The sequence below is a fragment of the Dendrobium catenatum genome, unplaced genomic scaffold (assembly GCF_001605985.2).
Source record: "Dendrobium catenatum unplaced genomic scaffold, ASM160598v2 fragScaff_scaffold_723, whole genome shotgun sequence".
Taxonomy (NCBI): Eukaryota; Viridiplantae; Streptophyta; class Magnoliopsida; order Asparagales; family Orchidaceae; genus Dendrobium; species Dendrobium catenatum.
This window is the reverse complement of record NW_021319185.1, coordinates 103,085-124,943: the sequence shown is the minus strand read 5'-3', so window position 1 is coordinate 124,943 and position 21,859 is coordinate 103,085. Positions and strand designations below refer to the sequence as shown.

The window sequence follows — 21,859 nt, the reverse complement described above, 5'->3', positions numbered from 1 at the left end:
TGGAAATATTTTTAAATTATATTATTTTCTCAAGCTCATATACCCATATATCTAATATTAATGTATTTTTAAATTATTTTGAAATTACTTATATTATTAAATTTCTAATTTTGAGAGGTCTACCCTTTGAAATTTTAAAAATGTGTTGTATACATGAATAACATTCATGGGGAGAATTAGTGGGTGGTTGAGTCTCAATCATTCACTAATTGCTTCGATAAGCGAGTTATACTTTTTTCTTTATTCGTCTTTTGCATGTGTAGGACGCACAAGCACCTAGGCTAGACCCTCCTAGATCTTAGGGTTGATGTGTTTAATATTTTTATGCATTCACCCTCATGTTATCTTAAGGGTTAGTCCAAAACTCAAGTTAAAACACATTCAACGTAGTGACACCCAAAGGATAATAATTAAGGACACATCTAGCAAACTTAGAAAAATTCTAAGAGGTAGGATAGATCCCCTAATAACTTGAAACTCTCAACATTTAAACTTAGTGATATCTTAAACCTCCCAGTATTTTCTAGGAATTTTAAGGACTCCTTAGACCCCTTAATTAACAAACCATAATTTACCCGTTAATTAGGTCTCGGTAACTTCTAAAAATTCTAGTAAATTTATTTTAACTCGGAAAATTTTCCATAATAGCTTTAACTCTTCATAAATCAACCCTTAACCTTAGATAATTAGGGAACCTTAGGTTGACCTTAATTCAAGCCCTAATTTAACCTTAACTAAAATTAACCTTTTTGTCCTAATTAGATAATTAAAATTTATTAAAAAATCCAAATTTTCTCCAAACACTTACGAACACATTTTTAGGTCATTTATGACCTTTGGGGGTGATTTCAATCATTTTGGACCTAATTTGGATCAAAATCATAAAATCCCTCTTAATTAACAATTTTTTTAATAATTTATTAATTACCCAAATCTTCTAAAATTCATATCTTTGCCTAGGAAACTCTAAATCCAGCAAACTCAAAGTCCATCTACTCCTTGTAAGGCCTAATATTGAACTAAAATACTAGAACTCTCAAACCTATCCTATTTCTCATGGTGACCTTTTTGGACCCCTTAGCCTAGCATATATGAGGACCCGAGACTTTCCAAAATTGATTAATTTAACTTAAACTTCTAAGACCACTACCTTAAGCATTAAAATAAATTAATAAACTAAATTAACTAAAATAGATTCTAAATTACTAATATTTAAACTTTAAATAAAATTTCTTTTCCAGACCTTTAATAAACTCGAACCATAAGCAACTCGAACTTACTACCCTACATAGGATCTATCCAAAGTCACACAAGCCTATTACACACACATAGATGTGTTAGGACACCACTTCTAGCTCTAGGATTAGGGCCAATGCTTTATTTTCTTTTTCTGCTTTCTGCATTATGATGCTTTATGTGTGACATGTATGATTGCTTGATTTGATTTGGTTTGACTTGTTGTGATTGATGTGATATTTTATTATTATATTTCCTACTTACAATTAATTATGCATTAGATTATCCATGGGCTAGGGTCACTTTTATACTGACTCAGTTTTATGCAGGTGGTCACGCTAATGCAACGCTAAAATAAAGGGGGCATTCATAATTAAAGCTTTAAATACTGACACTGTTTTCTACAAATGCTCCAAAGACTGTTTAACCCACTTTAAAATTAAAAGAGCATGGTCAAACATGTTTATTTTTCAATACCATTATTAACTGCTTGGGATGTTGTGTATTATTGTTTGAGATTTTTATTAGGATAACCATGCAAGAGTTTGGGTCTAGATTTTTCTTTTTATAATGTAATATAATTTGCTTGATATCGAGTTGTGAAAGTCTCTAAAAGTGTGGCATTTCAAACACTTCGTACCCAAAGAGAATATGAAAGGCCCCCTCTCGGGGAATTTTTTAGTCATTTGGGTAACCTTCTGGAGGATGAACCATACGGAGCCTGAAGGAGACGATCCGAAGGGAGATGATTTAGAGAAGGATGATCCACTCAAAAATGGAGACTTTAAGACCAAATGCTTGGCTTTTAAGACTTGCGTCATTCAGTAGGATTATAATCAAATCCAAGATGTTATCGATGGAGCCTAGCCACCACTACTTTTCTACAGACCTAGGTTATACTTATACGGCATTTATCGTGGACCTTCTTTATGTTACTATGTTGGATTTATATTGATGTGTTTGTTTTGATTGTGCATTAGAAATTACCTATTTTTCTAGGTTTCTTTCTTGCATGTATATGACCTAACTTTCGCTAGACTCTTTGAGGACTAAAACTTTTTTTACTTATAACTAAAATTTAATATTTAAGGTTTAAATAATATAGAAACCTAATGACCTAGGGAATATTAGGAACTGTTTGGGGTTGCATGCATATTATTGTATATCTCTCTCTCCTTCTAATAAGACACCTCCCTACCTGCGGGTAGAGTCTGAATAATCTGGCATATGAGGATGAAGTGCCAGACCTGGGGAGGCTTAGTCTTTTCTAAAAAACTATTTTCTATAAGCCTATTTTTTTAAAATCTCATGCATTCATGATTTAGACCTTTTAACTAGCATGCATTGCATTAGAAACTAATTAAATTAAAAATTTAATTGCATTAGCTATAGAAATATTCACCCTACATAAGTCCATGGACAATTAAAAAACTCTCTAGATGTCGGCCCTACTTCCAAAATACTAAACTATCTACCCATCTTTCATAAAGACCGGATAACATGAATTTGAAGCGTTTAGGTAGTTAGTTGGCTTCACTCTTCAGGTAGGGTATAAGCCCAGCTACATTAGCTAGGAAAAGGATGTTAGTATTGTGTATAACACTAAATCCAACTTAGATATATGATTTGAGGCTACTATACTGGGTGTCTCGTAGTACGCCTAAATAGTGGGTAAGTCCCTTCTCTTCAGGGACAATAAATACTACTTATCCGGGTCACATATATGGCGCCACTTCTATCACTTCTCTCTGTATGTTTTGAGTGCGTGATTTTATCTCCCTTATTATTGCTTTAGTCCCTCCGGATGCTGAAGTGAATCGTGTATGTTGACTAAGCCACCTGAAACCTTTATTTCCATTGAGTAGAATTTCCTATTATCCCTTTTGTGTGCCAATCCCTTATTTGAGAAGAATAATATCACATCCTTAATCAAGAGTTTTCTTGGGCCCTAGGCTCGAGATATAATTAATCACGAGGGCTTTTGATCATGTGAAATAGAACTCCACCATCAAATAAACCCCACTCGAGCCGATAGATCATGTGGGAGAAACCCATTACTTTGATTAGGTCGTATATATTACTACTCATCGGGATGCACTAGCGAGAGACGCTATCCTCAACGGTTAGTCATATGTACGATCTAATCTGCTCTTCCATTAGCCCGTTTGCGAGGAGCACGGAGGCCTGCGATCGTCTCTATCTCTCGGGGGTGGGTGCATGCGATCGTATACCCTCTGCATTCTGCAGCCGACGGTGTCATTTTGAAGATCCACACCTAGTCTCTATTTGCACAATGCTAAGACACCAATTTCCAGTGTCGCTAAGCCAAGGAGAGTGCCACACGAATGCCCCAGTACTCAACCATTAGCAGCATCGTAGAGCTACAGTTGTTATCAAAGAGGATAATATCTTCCAATAAAGTGACACATCGATTCATTAAAAACTAACACATATGAGGAAATATTTCAGCTATACAATGTTATTTTATTTTATGAGTGCCACGATGCAAGTGTCTAAAGTGTCACAGTGTTAGAGTATGTTTTTTTTTTTTTATAAATAATCCATTTATAATTTTAGTAAGGGAGTTCATCCGCTTAGTTAATTTCCTCTTCATAATGCTTCTCTGTAATTTTTTTAGGAGTGACAACTAAGGGAATTTATGGAGCACTAGATCCATTTCATAAGAGTATTTGGTTAATATTTGTTGAAGCAATTATGTAAGTTCAAGGAGGAGTGTATAGGATATCATTGAACTCATTCGGTGTAATCTTTTATTTTGTACTTTTTTTGTGCAATTAATGAAAAAAGTTAGCTTCACTTATTCTTCATGTTTGACTAAATTCTCTAATTTTGGATTAATGGTGTAAATGAAATATGGCCAAAGTACTAATAAATTTCTTTCATTGACAATTTAATGTTATTTTTACATATGTGTAGTTATTATTAGGTGTAATGTGGAGCTTAGGAGTAAAAAAGCAGGTACAACCATGTATATTAGATTGATAGGATGCAAGCATAGTCATAGTGCTTGATATAAATCAAATTTATTGAGATGAATTGTAATGAGAGGATTTTAACATTATATGCTTTACTTACTCTTCTAAGATTTTCATAGAATGACAGACTATGCTAGTTTAGAGTGGTATTGAGGTTGAAAAGTTTAATATGTTCTTTATCTTTTCACACTCAACTGAGCGGTCGGTGATACATATGCTCTGAATAACATCAATATAAAAGAGAATTATTAGGAAACATATTACATTTACATTCCATCAATCCAAAATATTTTATCTAAATAGCGTTTCATTTAATTTTTTTTTATTTTAAATTAAGTGATTGAATCTCCACAAAAATTAGTTTTTATTGAGTATGATAATTATTATAATTGTAGTAGACATTACTAATATTTACATGTAAATATTATTCCTTGTGGGGCTTTTATCATATTTATATTAAAGAAAAAACCTAAGCATTGTTTAATGATTAATAGAGCTCTAAATTATTTTTACAATTTTTAGGTTACTCCACTGCCTCCATCAAAATAGTATCAGACCAATTCCTCCTATTAACTAGGAAAGAATTGACATCCATGTTTGTATTGATAATGGCTTTGCAGAGTTCAAATAATGTTAACTGCTAAACACTAGTAACCATATAAACCTTATTAAAATAATTTATAGTTATTAGCCCAAAGGAGTTATCAACGACCCTTCCAACTTTACAATAATTACAACATCAAATAGACTTCATTCCTAATGCTAATCTTCCAAACTTTCCACACTATAAAATGAGCACTAAAGAGAATTCCATTTTGAAAGAATTAGTCTATGACTTATTGTCTAAACAACAAATTCAACACTTTGAGCCCATGCACATGTTGCTCCTACGCTACATGCACCCAAGAAGGATAGTAGCTGGTGAATGTATGTAGGCAACGGGGCTATCAATAAGATAACCATCAAATTTTAATTTCATATACCCTGAATAAAGGAGCTAATGTACAAATTATTAGGTTCTTCCATTTTATCTAAGCTCGACCTCTGTATTGGGTACCATCAAATTTGAATGTGTCCCATAAATAAATGGAAGATAGTCTTCAAGACTCGTCAAGGCCTCTATAAATGAAAATTCATGTTATTTGGATTATGCAATACTCTGGCAACCTTCATGAGATTAATGAATGAGGTACTCAAACCCTTTTTGGAGAAATGTTGTGTTGTTTATCTTGATAACCTTTTAGTTTATAACAACTTGTTTGAAGACCACATTCAGTAATTAACTACACTATTTGTCACATTAAGACAACACAAGTTGTATCTCAATATTCTAAAATGTGAGTTTGCCCCCTCAAGTGTCTATTTTCTTTATTTTATCATATCCAAAGATGACATTCATGCTGATCCGAGGAAGGTGGCTGCTATATCCAAATGGCTAACACCTAAATGTTTTTTTAATGCTCATATTTTCCATGACCTAGCAAATATTTACTGCAAATTCATTTGAGGATTAAGTATTATGATAGAAACAATAACCAATTGTCTTAAATTGAAAGAATTCCAATGGAATGATGAAAGGAAATTAAAATTTGATGTTATCAAAATAGTCTTGAGTTTATCCCCAATTTTGGCACTCCCAAATTTTGACAAACCTTTTAATGTGGACATAGATGCATCATCTTTAGGAGTGGGAGTTATTTTATCTCAGGATAACCGACCTACTGAATATTTTAGTGAGAAACTCAGTGCAACAAGACAGAAGTGGAAAGTCTATGAGCAAGAACTTTACGTTGTAGTTTGTGCTTTAAATTAATGGGAACGTTACTTATTGCATCAAAACTTCGTATTGTGTAGTGACAACCAAACTCTTCAATACATTACTAATAAAAAACAAACAAGATATTTGCATACTCATTGGATTCTTTTTCTAACGAAGTTTACTTTTGCTTTAAAACATAAATCTAATCATCAAAATAGTGTGTCAGATGCTTTGAACAAAAGATCATCCCATCTCACTTAGCTGCAAACCAATAAAATAGGTTGGAATGCCTAAACGAGCTATATATAGCAGACAAAGATTTCCAGGAAATCTAGAACCATTGCATTCATAGTTGGATAGTGTTAGACTTTCTATTCGATATGGTTTTCTATTTAAAGGCAATTTATTATGCATCCCTGAATCATCATGGAGAAAATAACTTATTAAATGTGTACATTGTGGCAGGTTGGCTGCTCATGTTGGCTAGAAAAAAGACACTACTTCTGTTACAAACAAGTTTTTTTTACCTTGCCTCCACTTAGACATAGTATGGTTTATTGAAAGATGTTTAATATGCTAAATGTATAAAAATGGTAAGAAAAATACTAGCTTATATACCCTTATTCAAGTTCCAAATTTAATTTGGTATGATCTGAGCTTGAACTTCATTCTGGGAAAATTACCATGCACAAATGGGGAAACAACTCTATCATGGTGGTTGTGGACATATTATCGAAGATGGCTCACTTCATCACTTGTAAAAAGGAATTTGATGCCTTAATATGCCTCGATTATTCTTTCATGAAATTGTTCTTCTCCACAGTGTTCTAAGAAGTCTCACCTCAGATAGTGATGTTAACTTCATTTGCCATTTTTCACATGAAGTTTGAAAATTTTAGCATAGTGAACTTAATCTAAGTTTCACTTACCACCCAAAATGATATGGGCAGATCAAAGTTGTTAACATATCTCTTAGAAAATTTCTACGATGCCCAGTGCAGGAATATCCCAAAAATAGTGGGATAAAATTCTAGGACAGGCTGAATTCACTCACAACTCAATGTCTAACCATTCTACAGGTTGTTGTCCTTTAGCATTTAATACTTTTTACTTAACTGTCATATTTTTCTTACTTATTTAACCTTCATGTTTCAGGTTTGACTTGGCTATGCCATGTTGAGTTTTGTGGAAAATTTAAAAAATGCCACAACTCTAGATTAAATTGGGTCCATCAAAGTGCAGTTTACTAGTCAACAAGTCATATTAAAGGCTATGGACATGGTCAAGGGTCTTGGGGAAGGTCCCAAGGTCAAATTCTATAAAATGGCAAGTCCAGTGGTATGTATTATAAATATTTGAAGGTTTTATAGCCTTTCAAAATCAATTCAGTTTGTGCAGTTAAAAGTGTCAGATTGAGCTCAAATTTTGAAGTTTAAGCCTAGTCAATATGCAATTGATAGATCATGAATCAGAGATTGCTTGATTGGATTTTAAGGTGATTGAAAAATTACCCAGAAAATATTTCAGGACCTAGATCCTTAACCGTGGGATTTAGTTTAGAATTTAGGATTTTGATTGGATTTGGAGTTTTATTAGAGGTATGATGGGCCTTGATGAACTCATATAAATATGAGGTCAACAACTTCATTCTTGGATTACCATGCACGAAACAGGGAAATAACTCTATATATCATGGTGGTTATGGACTTTTAATCTCCACAGTGTTCCAAGGAGTCTCACCTCAGATTGTGATGTTAAGTTCATTAGCCATTTTTTATATGAACTTTGAAAATGTTTGCATGTTGAACTTGATCTAAGTTCCACTTTCCACCCACAATCAGATGGGTATATCAAAGTTGTTAATCTAGCTCTTGGAAATTTGCTACACTGCCTCGTGCAAGAACATCCCAAAATAGCGGGATGAAATTCTAAGATAGGCTGAATTCACTTATAACTCAATGTTTAACCATTCTACATGCTGCTGTCCCTTTAGCATTGTCTAAGAAAAAGTCCCCAATCATGCATATTCGACATTGTTGTCATCCCAAAATGTAAAAGCAAAGTAGCTGGCGAGTTCTCTTTCCAATACAACAACAAGCTCAATGAAGTTCTCCAAAAACTAAAGGAGTACTCTAATGAGACATACAACTAATTCGCTGATATACACAGAAGGCATAAAACGTACCAGCTAATTATCTTATGTTTCATATAATCGCACGTATATGTATACTTTTTTACTTACCCTTCATGTTTTTTTCCCTTAAACACTAATAAATTACTTGAGAATTTTGTAGTAGAATTTTGTCATTCACTATAGGAAAACCCGCTATTCGTCGGAAAACCAATCAAAAATTATGTCGGAAATTCGTTGAAAAAAATCCGCTGGAAAATCCGCCGGAAATTTGTGACGAATTTACTTCCGCCGGAAATTCTGTCGGAAATGAGCTGTTTTCCTATAGTGATTGTAATGGGATAAAATCAATGCTGCTTCAACTTTGAAAAAAGACAATACAGCTTGGATTAAAGAGTATCCTCCTTCTGTTTTACTGCCTCTTTAATCACTACGGACCTTTAGATTTTTGCACGCAAGATAATAGCTTTAATCATTATTGTAATCGTCATCATTAGCGTGGTCACAATAACAAACTTAGACTTTATTTGTGACGGCTTTACTTTTACTTTTTAAACCAACTTTTTAGTTCAAAAGTTAAAATTTTTATACTAAAAACTTATTTAAAGAAGCAATAAGAAAGCCATCACAAACGAAGCCTTAATCTGTCAATTAATGACACATAATTAACATGCACATGATTAGTAAGCTATTACAATTTATGACAGCTTGAAAGTAAGGCTTTCCTATTAATAATAGAAGGCTTTTGTAGTGATTTTGAAACAGTTACAAGAGCATTGTAGTTGCATAGTCCTTATGCAGCGGTTTTGAAACTGCTGGAAAAGAGATTTAGCATCACGAGCTACCATTAGTAATTTAAACTTCTATAATAACTGCTATTTCTGAAACATTAAAAATGTTTTAGGCATTGATGATCAATTAAATGACTAAAAAAAATCATTTGCAATTCCGTCAATCATGAGTCACATTTGCAGAAACCCACTATGGATTTTTATTATAAACAAGAGTAGCAATGTGATTATGCGCCACAGTTCCAATCCAAAGCTTCCCCTCCACTTCCTTTACTTCACTTACAAGCTTCATCACTTGACCTTCTCTGTCTTCAAGCACTTCTATGACTTGGCTATTTTCATCAAATAGAGCGATCACAGTATACATCTTCATTCCTAGTCGCCGAGCCAGAAAGTGGAGGTTCAGTGGAAGCTTGAAGTAGATGCTTCTCAGCCATGGATTCCATGAGAGAAACTCTTGGCTTCGAGTTCTACAGCAGTCAATGGCCACCCAGAATTGTCCTTTATCGTTCATTCTAACGTTGTCAGGGAAGCCCGGCAGGTTAGCGAATACCTCAAGTTGACCACTCTTTGGACCTTCTAGCCAGAATCTCATAACCCTGAAATATTCATGGCTAATTAGCTTGTTGTTTGTGTTTGATCGTATTCAAGGTGATAAATAATTAGTTCGAGTTCAACTACTTTTATAAGTTTGTATATTTAAGTAGCCAGGTTTGAATGGAACTTATTTGATGTGTAAGACTTAATGATGGAGAGAGAGAGAGAGAGAGAAAGAGAGAGAATGCCTGCAGTTAGTCGTCTCTGTGAAGAGAAGAAACATTTGGTCAGCTGATAGTTGCACGCCATTGGGGAAAGCTAAGCCATTTAAGACAACATGGGTTGTCATGTTCAAGGGATCATAACGAAGAAGCCTACCCGTATTCTCCCCTTCAAGTAATATCAGGAAGTGATTTCTGCACCATAGATTTTCAGCAGTAAAAATCAAAATTTGTTAGTTATAGCTGAAAAAAGTGATAGTGAGTTAATTAATTAATTAAATACACTATAAAGAGCCTAATTTTCCCATGAACTAACCTTCTGGTATACCTCATACTGGTATCTGTGAAGAAGAGAGAGCCATTTTTATGAATGTCCAGATCATTAGCGAAGAGGATTGGCTTCCCCTCAACTGTGTTAGCAAGAGAAACGGCTAAACCGCCCTCCGGTCCAACAGCCATCAACCCGTAATAGGCGTCGGCTATGTACAGATCTCCGGTTTTTTTATCGAACCTCAGACCCAATGGCCGGCCGCATTGCTCCTCCTTTGCGTGTTGCTTTTTAGTCGTTGAGTTCACTCCATTGGCACACACCTTCTCACTCCTTAATCACCACTACAAGTTCTTTATTAGTTATTGATTATATCATTAATTAACTATATAAAAAGTATATATATGAGACATTAAAAATATATCATTGGAACTCTTCTTTTATATCCACAAACCCCTTCTTTCTCTCCTTTTTCTCTCTTTTTTTTTCTCAAAAAGTGATTGGCCAATAGGCTTGTAATGACTATAAATATAAGCTGATATGAACTACAATTTTTATTTTTTGGAATGAAATGTTCTAGTAAAGCGCTCTAGATTTATTTGTTGTTTGGTGGCTTTAAGTGTGTGCATTTTCCTGGTGATATTAAGTAGTTATATTTATATATTTTTTTACTTTATTCATGATTCCTCTTTAGCATATCACAACTCTTCCTCCACTTAGCATCCTCCAAGATTATTAATTTAAATCCCACAAACTCTCCCAACATCTCAATGTAGGTATTGCCTAAGTTCTAAAATATTTTGAAATAATCTTATTCCCCACATCTCAACATCACCTTAAACCCCTCCCAATTTTACCATCAACTTTAGATCATAAGATCATGACGTTCTAAGTTAATCATCTATGATCATTTTCTATCATTTATTTCACATAATATTTTCTTTGTATTAGGCAAAATTCTCACACATATATAGGAACAAAAATCATATGTTAAATATTTTGATGTAATTATATTTCAATAAATTTAAAAGTTATTAAATTTGTTTTTTAATTATTATAATATAATTTTTTATTAGAGAGAGAGAAAGAGAGAGAAGAAAGATATATAGAGAGAGAGATGACTCACCAATTTCGACTAACAAGAGCGAAGGTCTCCCACCCCACAGCTTCACCCATCCACCGCACAACACGACCGTCGGCTAAGCCAGCATATGGGCCCCGGCCCGACGGGTCGAACTCGATCGACTCGGGCCCAAACAACTGGCCCGAAAACTCGAGCTTGCCGGAGCTCAAACGGTTCTCACCGTCAGCCGGCCACCGCCCCATAACCTCATTATAGGGAGCAATGCTGTGACTCACTGGGCGGTAATCTATGCCAGCGAGAGGGCCGAGGTGGAAAGGATCAAGAAAGAGAACGCCGAGGAGAATGGCAAAGAAGAGAATACGTGGGCTTTGGAGTAATATATTTTCCTGAAACACAGGCAAGCTTTTCTTCTCTGCCATGGCGGAATTGAAGAGAAGAGAGTACTATTCCTGGCTTTGGGTTATTAAGGGTTTTATTGTTTTGGCAGAAGTTGAAGTGGGCATCAGACATGAGCGCCGCGTGAGTTACTGGACGGCTTAAAGGTAGGTGATTCATGACTCTTTCATGATATATATCGATATATGTATGATCAATATGCAAACCGTCATTATATGATATATATGAGTATAAAAATATTTCAATTTAGGAGCCGTTTTGTTGGGTGCATTTTTACCGCATACATTTTAAAATTAATAATAAAAGAGGTGAATTTAAATTATTTGCACCCCCAAGTTTCTTACTTTATCCCCCTTTTTACCCTAACAGCCCGTAATCATCCTCACACAGATGCAAAAATTTCGAACAAATTATGTCTTCATGCATTTCAATTTATACATTTATAAGACTTAATAGATTAATAAGCTTATAATAAATTTCAATTTATCCATCATAATGCAATGCAAGATTTTGCTTTGAATTATGTTTTTATTTTTATTTTAGTTTTGTTCATTTATATGAAAATCCCCCCCCCCTAAAATAAAAGGCTGGTTCCGCCCCTGTTTTAAATGTATGTAGTTCAAAAATACAATTATTTGATTGAGAGAATTTCAAATGCAATTAATTTATTTGTGAATTTGGAATTCACCTTTTAGCTCAAATTTGATATATTTAAAATTTGCTAGATTGGTCGGGCTGAATGTCGTTGTCGTGGTCATCATCTGCCTATCATATCGAACTTGATCACTTGCTAAAATTACTCAACAATTTTCTGTTGAGGCCTATCCCGTAGATGCACTCCAATTGGATTAGTGATCGATTCCTAGGTTTTGTCATAAGCTTAATTGGTTATGTTCAATTAAGTGAATCCACAGTTCAAAACTCAAAGGTTGGGCATTTCTCATTGATATATAACTTTTGTATCAGAAATAATGGTATCTTCAATTATAGTCATTCTGGGATGTAAAATATATTTCTTCTCACGAAAGATAAGAATTCATGCTCCTATCCTAACCAAAATCATAATTTGCTGTAATGTTTTTTTTTTACAAAATTTTATTTCTTTTGTGTTTGAGCAAATACCTTAACAAAATTTACAAGGTTGAATTTCCATTGCATGAGTTTTAAGAAGGCGTTAGAGTAATCGATGTATGAGGAGAATTCCTAAGTATACTTAGCATACCAAAATTGTCAAATTCCTTTGAAGTATGTAGAACATGATAGCTACCAATTCTCCATAGACATAAAGCAACATCCATTGTCCGCATAAAGTTATATTCATCACTAACATTGACTTGTGAATCACATAAATATCAATGATCCTTATTGCTTTGAAGCTTGGCCTAGTTATTACACAATTAATTCATTAGCTTATGTACTTATGTTTATGTGGTGAAATAAATGTTTAGCGCTCTTTATACTAAATTAGTTGAGTAAATATCATTTTTCGCTTAATAAGTTAATTAATTTCTCTTAAATATAAACCCATTTGTACTGCCCACATCATTATTGTGCTAGCATTTGTTGTTGTGCCTTGATGTTTAATTGAAACATAATTCAAAAGCTTGTGTAGTAGTGTTAATCCATTCATATTGACATAAATTCATGCTACAATGCACGTACACATTTCTAATGTGTGCACATGCAATTATTAAATTGTTATGTTTCATTATGTGCTTATTTTTTATTTTTATTATCTTTTATATTGAATTATATTTCAAAGGTGTTGAGTTGGTAAGGATTTCAAAAGAAATCTAAAGTTCTAGTTGGACACCCAATTCATCCCTCCCCTCTCCTTTTGGTACGCCTTTACATTGAATACTTAGTTTAATTATCTCGAGTACAGACTCCTACATCTTAAATAATTTTTGTAGATCATTATGGTTGATAATGGATACAACTCTAAAAAGGAGTACAACCTTCCTTTTGCAAATTGACATCTAAAATAGTCAGCAATAAAACTATTTTAGACCTACTAAAAGATTTGAACTCTCAACCCCAAAGACATAGATGTAAGCTTAATTACCCTACGTCCAATATATATTCAGAAAGGACATAAACAATTCCTATAAATTAGGCTTAATTTGAGATGTGTATATGATACTTCCCTAAAAAACTCTTTGGCTTCAAATTATTGGTTACATCGATAATTACTCCAAATAGAATGAATGTGATTCATGAGGGATCAAAGATATCTGAAGGGAATTCAAAAGAATCTATTTTGAAGGATAGAAGAAACTCACAAAGTTATATAATATCTATGAGTGTTACCATGATAATCATATAGTAAAATGAAATTTAAAAAAGAAAAAAACTGCTTTATATTAAGAAGGAGAGTTTCAAAGGGGGGTGACACTACAGGAAATTCAGACATTACTGACGGTTAATGATAGATTTCTGACAATTTTGTAAAAAATCGACGGCTTTTCACACTACAGGAAAACCTGGTATTACCGGCGGAAAGTATCTGCCGGTAATACGTAAAATACGACGGAAATCTTTGATTTGCAGCGCCTTTTCGTCAGAATTTCGTACGCCGGTTTGGTGCGCATCGAAAAATGTCTTTTGATGTTTATAAGATGCCGGAAACCTTTTTGGCGCACTCTCCAACGCATTACCGGCGCAAAATGTGTTAGCCAAAACGTCGTTTCTTAACAGATTATTTCGGCGTTATATACGCCGGAATTTACGACATACATTTCCGACGGAAATACTGATGGATAAAACGCCATAACGTTCGCCGTAATTAAAGCTATGACTTGTTTCTAGCACCCTTTAGTCGTTGGATACTCCGGCGGATAAGAGAAAATTAAATATATGGAGATATTAAAAGTAGAATTCAAGTGATGGTGAAATAGATGGGGATATTTTGTACTGCATCGGGCTTGTTGTGCGGGTAGAAAAATCTCCCTCAAACTTAAGGGAAAACCTTTAGACTCTAAGCTTGACCTCCATAATTCAAGTTTACCTTCAACTCCATCTATAGTCTTATCAACAAGAAGAATATCATCAGCAAAAGACATACGCCGGTAACTGTGCCGAACCTTTTGTAAAAGTCTAGTGAGAACATTTACGACTAAAGTAAAAAGATATGGACTTAAGGCTTAAAATTGATGTAATCTAATTGAAATAAGAAGTTGCTTTGTCAAACCACCTTATGTTTTAACACAAGTAATAGCTAATACATACATAATTTGTATAAAGATTTTCGCTTGAGTAGATCTAAAACTGAATATATAGAGATATTAACAGTAGAATTCAATAGATGGGGATATTTTGTACTGCATCGGTCTTGTTGTGCGGTAGAAAAATCTCCCTCAAACTTAAAGGAAAACCTTTAGACTCAAAAGTTGACCTCCATAATTCAAGTTTACCTTCAACTCCATCTCTAGTCTTATCAACAAGAAGAATATCATCAGCAGAAAACATACGCCGGTAACTGCGCCGAACCTTTTGTAAATGTCTAGTGAGAACATTTACAACTAAAGTAAAAATATATGGACTTAAGGCTTATCCTTGATGTAATCCAACCGAAATAAGAAATTACTTTGTCAAACCTCCTTGTGTTTTAACACAAGTAATAGCTCATGCATACATATTTTTAATGATTTGAATATAAGCGCTATTAACTCTATTTTTTTTTTTTGCAAGAACTCTCAATAGCACTCCTCTTTAAACTTTATCATATGCTTTCTCTAAATCAACAAAAATCATATGTAGATCCTCCTTATTCTCTCTATATTTCTCCATCAAACCTCTCAATAAAAGTATAACTTCCATAATAGACCTACCCGGCATGAATCCAAATTGATTTTGAAAAATTTATCAACAAAAAAAATCTAATATGTGCATCATCAAAAATGTCTAATAAGAAATAACATGAAGAAAAAAAATGTTACAATCGACAAAATCTGGAGGCGGCGAAAATGAGTGATAAAGATTGATTGATTAGAGTTTATGATAGAAGAATGAAACAAAACTGACTGAGATATGATATAAACTGCTTATTGATACATATAACCGATAAATGATTTACAACATATTGTTCTCTTTTACCTTGCATTGATTTTAGTTGTTAGATTTTGATTACTTGTTGGACTATGTGTTCATTACGTGGTTTTATATAATTTTAGGAAAGAATAAGGATTTTATGATATAAGGCTCCGGACAACATGCATAATTCTTTCGACTATTCATAAGAAATTTGTAAGATCATGTTAAATGACTAAAATGAAAGACAAATGCAATTCTTCCAATATAGATCTTGGGGCGTGACACTTTGCAATTGTCTTGTTCTTTAAATAGTGGTTTCTTGGCACAAACAAGAATAAATATTAATTTAATGTACGCATCTCACCATGATCTATTGATTGGTTAGGAGTTTTGACTACCAACAAAGAGGTCTTGAGTTCTAATTTTGTTTATGTGATGTGTTTTTGTTTATCTTATTTGACCTAAATGTCCCCCAAAAAATATATATATTAGTTTAAAATGTTGGTGGAATATCCTTTTTCTGTCAAATAAGTTGTTTCAACTCACAGAAAGAGTAACAAAACATAATTCTATGCACTGAAAAATTACAATTATTTTTCATGCAATTTCACGTATACAGTTAATTATTAAATGATTTTTAAAATGTTAATTAAATCATTGACATCATAAATATTAATTTCTCAAAAATAAGGAAAAAGGGTCATCATTAAAGAGCATTAACCCTACTCATATTTGCCGGTGAGCTTCGTCCTATTTTATTATTAATATATTATATATTGACTTTATTATATAAAAAAGTAAAAGTGAGACTGTGAGAGCATTGCAATAATGATATTAAAAAAAAAAATCAATAATTATAAAAAAGTTGATTTTTTAAATTGCGAGAGCTCGATTTCAATTAATTTAAAAAAATTTATAAAATTTACATATCTAACCCAAAAGATGAAGAGCTACAAAACTTAATACATTTGGAATCATTTAGAACAACAAAGTGTAAAGGGCAGAAACAACATTAACAAAAAAAAAAAAAAAAAACAATTATATTATAATATATTGATATAAATTGTATTAAAATGGACTTGAAAATTATTAATTTTATTTGTAAATTAATATAATATATATTTTTCATATATAATATGAATCTCTAAAAAACCAACAATATTTAAAAAATTATAACAAATATTTCTTAGAAATAAGTTTTACTCAAAGAGAGTTTCTAGGCATCCACATAAAGAACTACCAATCGAAAAATAAATAAGAGCGTGATTTGGAGTCTTTTTAGACAACTGCAGATTATATCTAAACATAAAACAGATTTATTGAAATATCGCAAATCTATAATTTTAAACATATAAATGAAAAATATCACAAAATGGTAGATGATGAAAGAATGGAATAATTATTTCTTCAAATTTCAATATCAATCTATTAAAAATAATTTGAAAAATTTTTATTGGTTATTATTATTATTATAGATTTTAAGTTTTGTTTACATTATTATAAATTTTATTGGTTATTGTTATTATAGCTAAATAAAATCCTCTTTTTAAATTAAACACCAGCATGTCTTCCAACGAACAAATTTAATGCTCGAATACAAAAGTCTGAGAATGATGCGTGAGGTTAAAAGCAAGCTAAACAATATCTTATTTTCAAATTAAACACCTGCATGTACTCCGACAAATATGCTAAACTCAGAAACGCAAAAATTCGAGAGAACAACACGGGTCAACATAAACAAGAATTTTATTTTTCAAGTCAAATTCTCATCCCTTAAAGGACTAGAGTGACAAGACGAGTTAATGAATGAATACTCAATCATGAAATCTACAAAGATATTTTATTTTACGTTCACATAATGTCTTGTAACGAATGTTTTTACGATTCATTTTCAAACTTACTCATCTCAATAAGGAGGTCATGTGTCATTTAATCAATAATTTGCCACAAAATGACACAACAGGTAAATAACTATGATCGAAGCCTTATGACTGATTAGTTTACTTTATATATAAACCAATAAATTAAGATCATGGCTTTAGCCCGTATGTTCTCTAATGGCTAAAACCCTTGATAATAAACCATACGATATACTTCGTAGGGCACAAAACCTTTTATTAGCTAGGATCAACTTGAATTTGTTATCTTAGACAAATATTTATCACAAGTCTACAAGATACCCTTGGACGAAACAACCTATAGTTGCCGACAAAATCCTTCAGGTTAGGTTGGGCCAATTATCTCTGACTAAGTAGAATATATATGGACCACGATAACTTGGTACAATAGAACTATGAGATCTTGACCAAATAAGTTATCATTCCCCCACCATTCATTTTAAGTGCAAGGGGGTATATTAGCATGACAACTAGCATGACATTATCCTTTTAGTGCTTAACCTTATCCTATTGTTACTACCTTGGACACATGGTCCGAAAAGATTGTATCAAATTCTTGAAAAAGCATTTACACCATTGTCTCAGTCTTTTTATTTCATGAATATGCCATGATATTTAAAGTTACTATTTCATATATCTTCTGGATTTACACCACTTGTAGCCATCGGCTTGGCCCTCCTTAGCTCTGTTATGTCCCACCCAATGTCAATCCAACATCTAAAGAGGGGCAATTATGAGAATTAATAAGTTGAAGAAAGCTCAGTTGTGATGACACTCACATTGACTTCGGCAAAACTTAAAAGAATTTTCTATGATTAACAATGAAAGAAAACATGATTTTCCCAAATACATATAACATAAAAAACTAGTGGCTTCATCTACTACTAAAAAACTTGAACTTCGACAACCAAAATTTGTAAGTAAACCTTCATTTTTTAAGTTACATACACATATACACAGCTATTGTAAAACAATATATAGATTACAAACTTTCTCATTTGAATTATTACAGATCTTAACCTTATTTGGTAGGAACAATTCTGCTCCATTTCTTTTCATTTTCCTTTCATTCAGGCCGATTTACAGTCGGCTAATATATGAAATACAGTAAGACAGATACAGACTAAATATATTCTTAGATGATTGATCTTAAGCTAATTCTATCTCACTTTCATCCAAGTTTGTTTTGGATCTTATGTTACAACGATACAGCAGCCCAAGATGTATAATTTTTTTCCTAAAGAAGGTTTGAACTCAACCAAAAGTTAAGAATTCATATCAAATGAATCGAGAAGGACATCATGTGAACTTATCTTCTGAAGATTCTCCTTCATGGTTTATGCCTACTACATTACATTGCATTCTTTAGTTCTAGAAGTTGCGACCATCTCTGATCATAAGTCCTCTTCTTAGCAGTGCCTGTGAGCAAAGGTCAAACTCAGATTTCTTCTAAGAAAAAAAAAAAAATAATCATTTGATTAAGGCTACGTTTGGGACGATTTTTTTACTGCTTTTTAAAATTTTTTACTAAAAAATGCTTTAAGAAACAGTAAAAAAACAGTCTCAAGCGAAGCTTAAATAATTGATAGAAATATGCGTTAACCAAACATTTAGAGGTTCCTGAATAAATACATTGCCATGTAATTGCTGATTTCTCACATGATTCTGAACAGGTGTCCTGGAAACATAATACATTTATTAGAACAATGATTTTAACTTATTAAACAAGGAATCCTAATGGTTTTAGAATTGAGGGCGGTGCTACCTTTGTTGATGCTATCAACCTTATGGTATCTTGCACTACTGAATCAAGATCAGCTTCTGACCCTGGTTTCACATATATCACCTGCTTAAGAAAATCATTTCTTATAAGGATGGGCATATGTAAGTACAATCAAGAAAGAAATAATTTGCGTAAATGCATATATTAGAATATTCTTATACAGTTTTTTATGAGGATAGAAAGAAAATCTCAAAAGTTCTTTGTTTAAAATTAGAGGATGCATAAAGAGAAATATAAGATAATACCATTTTTAAAATTTCATTAAGTTTTAATAAATGCCTTTTATTAATCAAATGTCATCTCTTTTAAGTCTCTGTCATCTTCTTTGAGCATTTGTACTCCTACCCGCACACACTGTATCAAGATGGTGAAACAAAATTTTCTCAAAATGTAAGAAAAAAAGGAGATGGAGACGAGTGCTTGCTTGATCACTTCCACCAATTTGAGGCAGCTCATGTTCACTGTCTTTGCTAGAAGGCAGAATCCAAACATCAAAGGTAGTGTCAATCTGCAAACATCACATTATTTCACAACAATGTTAGCTGTTAATAACTATTTCAGATAAGTGGTTTTTTGAGTTTTACTTGAATATATAATTTACAGCTTCACTGCTGTTGAAGAATCAGAATTGAGAACATAGTAATCCATTCTTGGTTTTAGAATTTGTTTCTCTGATAAAATATTTATTCTGAAACAAAATCTCTTATTTGAAGAACAGAAAATTTCAGTACAATCTTACTTCGACAGAATTAGAGGACATATCTGTAGTGGTTTGGTTGCCAATAACATGATCTCGAAGTTGCAATTTGAATCATTAAACTAATTTCTCTGTAACAAATGCTAATAACGGAAACCTTCTTGTACTTCTTATTCCCTTCTCTTTCTCATACTTTTAAAAAATGCCAAGAACATTGAAGGGTTTGTTTTCTAAAGAAAACTGCCAACAAATTAATTTCTATGTTCCTTGATAACAGGATCTTTCTTCTTTTTATCCATTAACTTTGATTTTGGAAGTATTTTGAATCAAAGAGTTCTCTTTTTGTGGCTTTCTAAGCATTACCTACCTCTCTATAGTATGATGAGAAGCAACAGCTGCATTTTCCTTTCATGGATGTGACGATCCGCCCGTCCACTGAAAATCCAAAACCAGTGTGCTGGAAAGAAGCACACAGTGTCAAGGGTCAGTCCCGAAAGGAATAAGAGAATGAATTCAAACTTTTAAGCAATAAGTAGAAATGGAATTCAACTGATCACTTGGAATTGCTTTGTTTGTTTTTCTTTTATTTTTTACAAGTTTATTGGTAACAAAATGTCATTGATTTCATTGAATGTTTCTTGTTTCACAGAACTAGTTGATTCAAAACAAGTGAAAAACGCCAATTAAAGTTCATCTAGAAGACTATCTCTTTACTTAATTTTCTGTTTTTGAACCCAAAAAAAGAAAAGGAAACGGATCTACAATGATTCTAGAAAGAGCGCAACCTTTTGAATAGAGAGGCTAACAAGGACCTCAGCATTGTCATCTCCCTCCTCAGCTAAATCTGCAAGCTGAAGCTCTCTCAAAGAAAGGAGATAGTCACAGTTCCATTGGCCTTGCCATTTCCCACAGGAAGTCGAGATAGTGATCAAACGCCTTGACGTTCTTCCAGACTTCATAGATTTCCTCTTCGTATGCTGCCCATTGGAAAACAACCAAATAATTCAAATTAGTCCTCTCTATGCTCGCAGATTCTAAGGTAAGAAGAAGAAGAAGAAGATGTTGATGATGACGATAGACCTGAGAGACAGAATGTTTATTTGAGGAAGAAGCTTCGGTTCTGAAATGTGAGGGAAAAGAAACTGATACTGAAAGCTTCTGGCTTTTTTGGGCTATTTTCTTAGGGTTTTGTAGAAGGTAAAGAGAATGATTGAAATGCTCAGAGATGAAGTGGCGGAGTGCTGCCATGATCTCTTCCGTAGAGAGATCAAGCTCTCTGTCGAGCCTTATCTTCAGGGTTTAAGATTGATAATACTCCACATTTGTGGTCATCACTTCGTTGAAGTTAGTGCAATGTTCCGTTGGTCGGTAGGCACTGGGCGGGCTCAGAAAGATTTTAGGCATGCTTGGCCCGTAAAAAATGATCGGGTTGGGCTAAATAGGGTTAATAGTTTTTTTATTAAGGAAAATTGAGAGCAAATACTCAATTACATTACAAAAGCATACAAAAAATGGATTAACTAAGAAAATTGAGCTCAACAGCAAAATAAAAATAAATAAGCTGCATAAAAATATAAATAATTAGGGGATTAGCTCATGCTTTTAGTAGTATTTATTTGATAATTCAAACTATAAAAAATTGTTTAAGAGAAGTATTGTTTAGCATAGCACAGTGAAAATCGTTCAATCAAAACCTTCAGAAGAAGGCAACAATAAAACAATCAAGAAGTCTCCTGATGTTAGAAGTCATTGTGATGCCACCATTTATGAACAATTGATATTGTTTGATTTGACAAATTTTATGCTACTTCCATTGATTTTTTAATTTAATAAAATGTTACAAATATAAAGTAAATAACTCAAATATTTTATGATTGATAAAACTTGCCTACAACTTCAGGTAATTAGGGAGAAAGGGCATGGACAACATATGATACGTACAATGGTTGATATTTTGAGAAAGAAAGGATGTTGAGCCAAAAACTCAAAGTGCTCTACATATTAGTTGATTTCTTCCCTAATATGTTCCG

The 21,859-nt window shown here is 32.9% G+C and overlaps 2 protein-coding genes across 2 annotated transcripts; both read right to left on the bottom strand.

Annotated features, from left to right (window-relative positions):
• Window positions 1–9,075: 9,075 nt before the first annotated feature.
• LOC110098090 (protein STRICTOSIDINE SYNTHASE-LIKE 13) lies at window positions 9,076–11,442 on the bottom strand. The gene is made up of 4 exons (XM_020824801.2): window positions 11,066–11,442; window positions 9,988–10,272; window positions 9,699–9,866; window positions 9,076–9,512 (listed from the first exon to the last, which is right to left on the bottom strand). Exons 1-4 carry the CDS (start codon window positions 11,440–11,442, stop codon window positions 9,104–9,106), a joined length of 1,239 nt encoding a protein of 412 aa, XP_020680460.1. The 3' UTR covers window positions 9,076–9,103.
• Window positions 11,443–18,248: 6,806 nt separating this feature from the next.
• Window positions 18,249–21,146, bottom strand: LOC110098093 (large ribosomal RNA subunit accumulation protein YCED homolog 2, chloroplastic). Its single transcript, XM_020824805.2, has 7 exons — window positions 20,910–21,146; window positions 20,615–20,806; window positions 20,197–20,286; window positions 19,557–19,640; window positions 19,115–19,195; window positions 18,982–19,027; window positions 18,249–18,768 (listed from the first exon to the last, which is right to left on the bottom strand). The coding sequence occupies exons 1-7, from the start codon at window positions 21,075–21,077 to the stop codon at window positions 18,701–18,703; spliced, it is 729 nt and encodes a 242-aa protein (XP_020680464.1). The 5' UTR covers window positions 21,078–21,146; the 3' UTR covers window positions 18,249–18,700.
• Window positions 21,147–21,859: the final 713 nt, after the last annotated feature.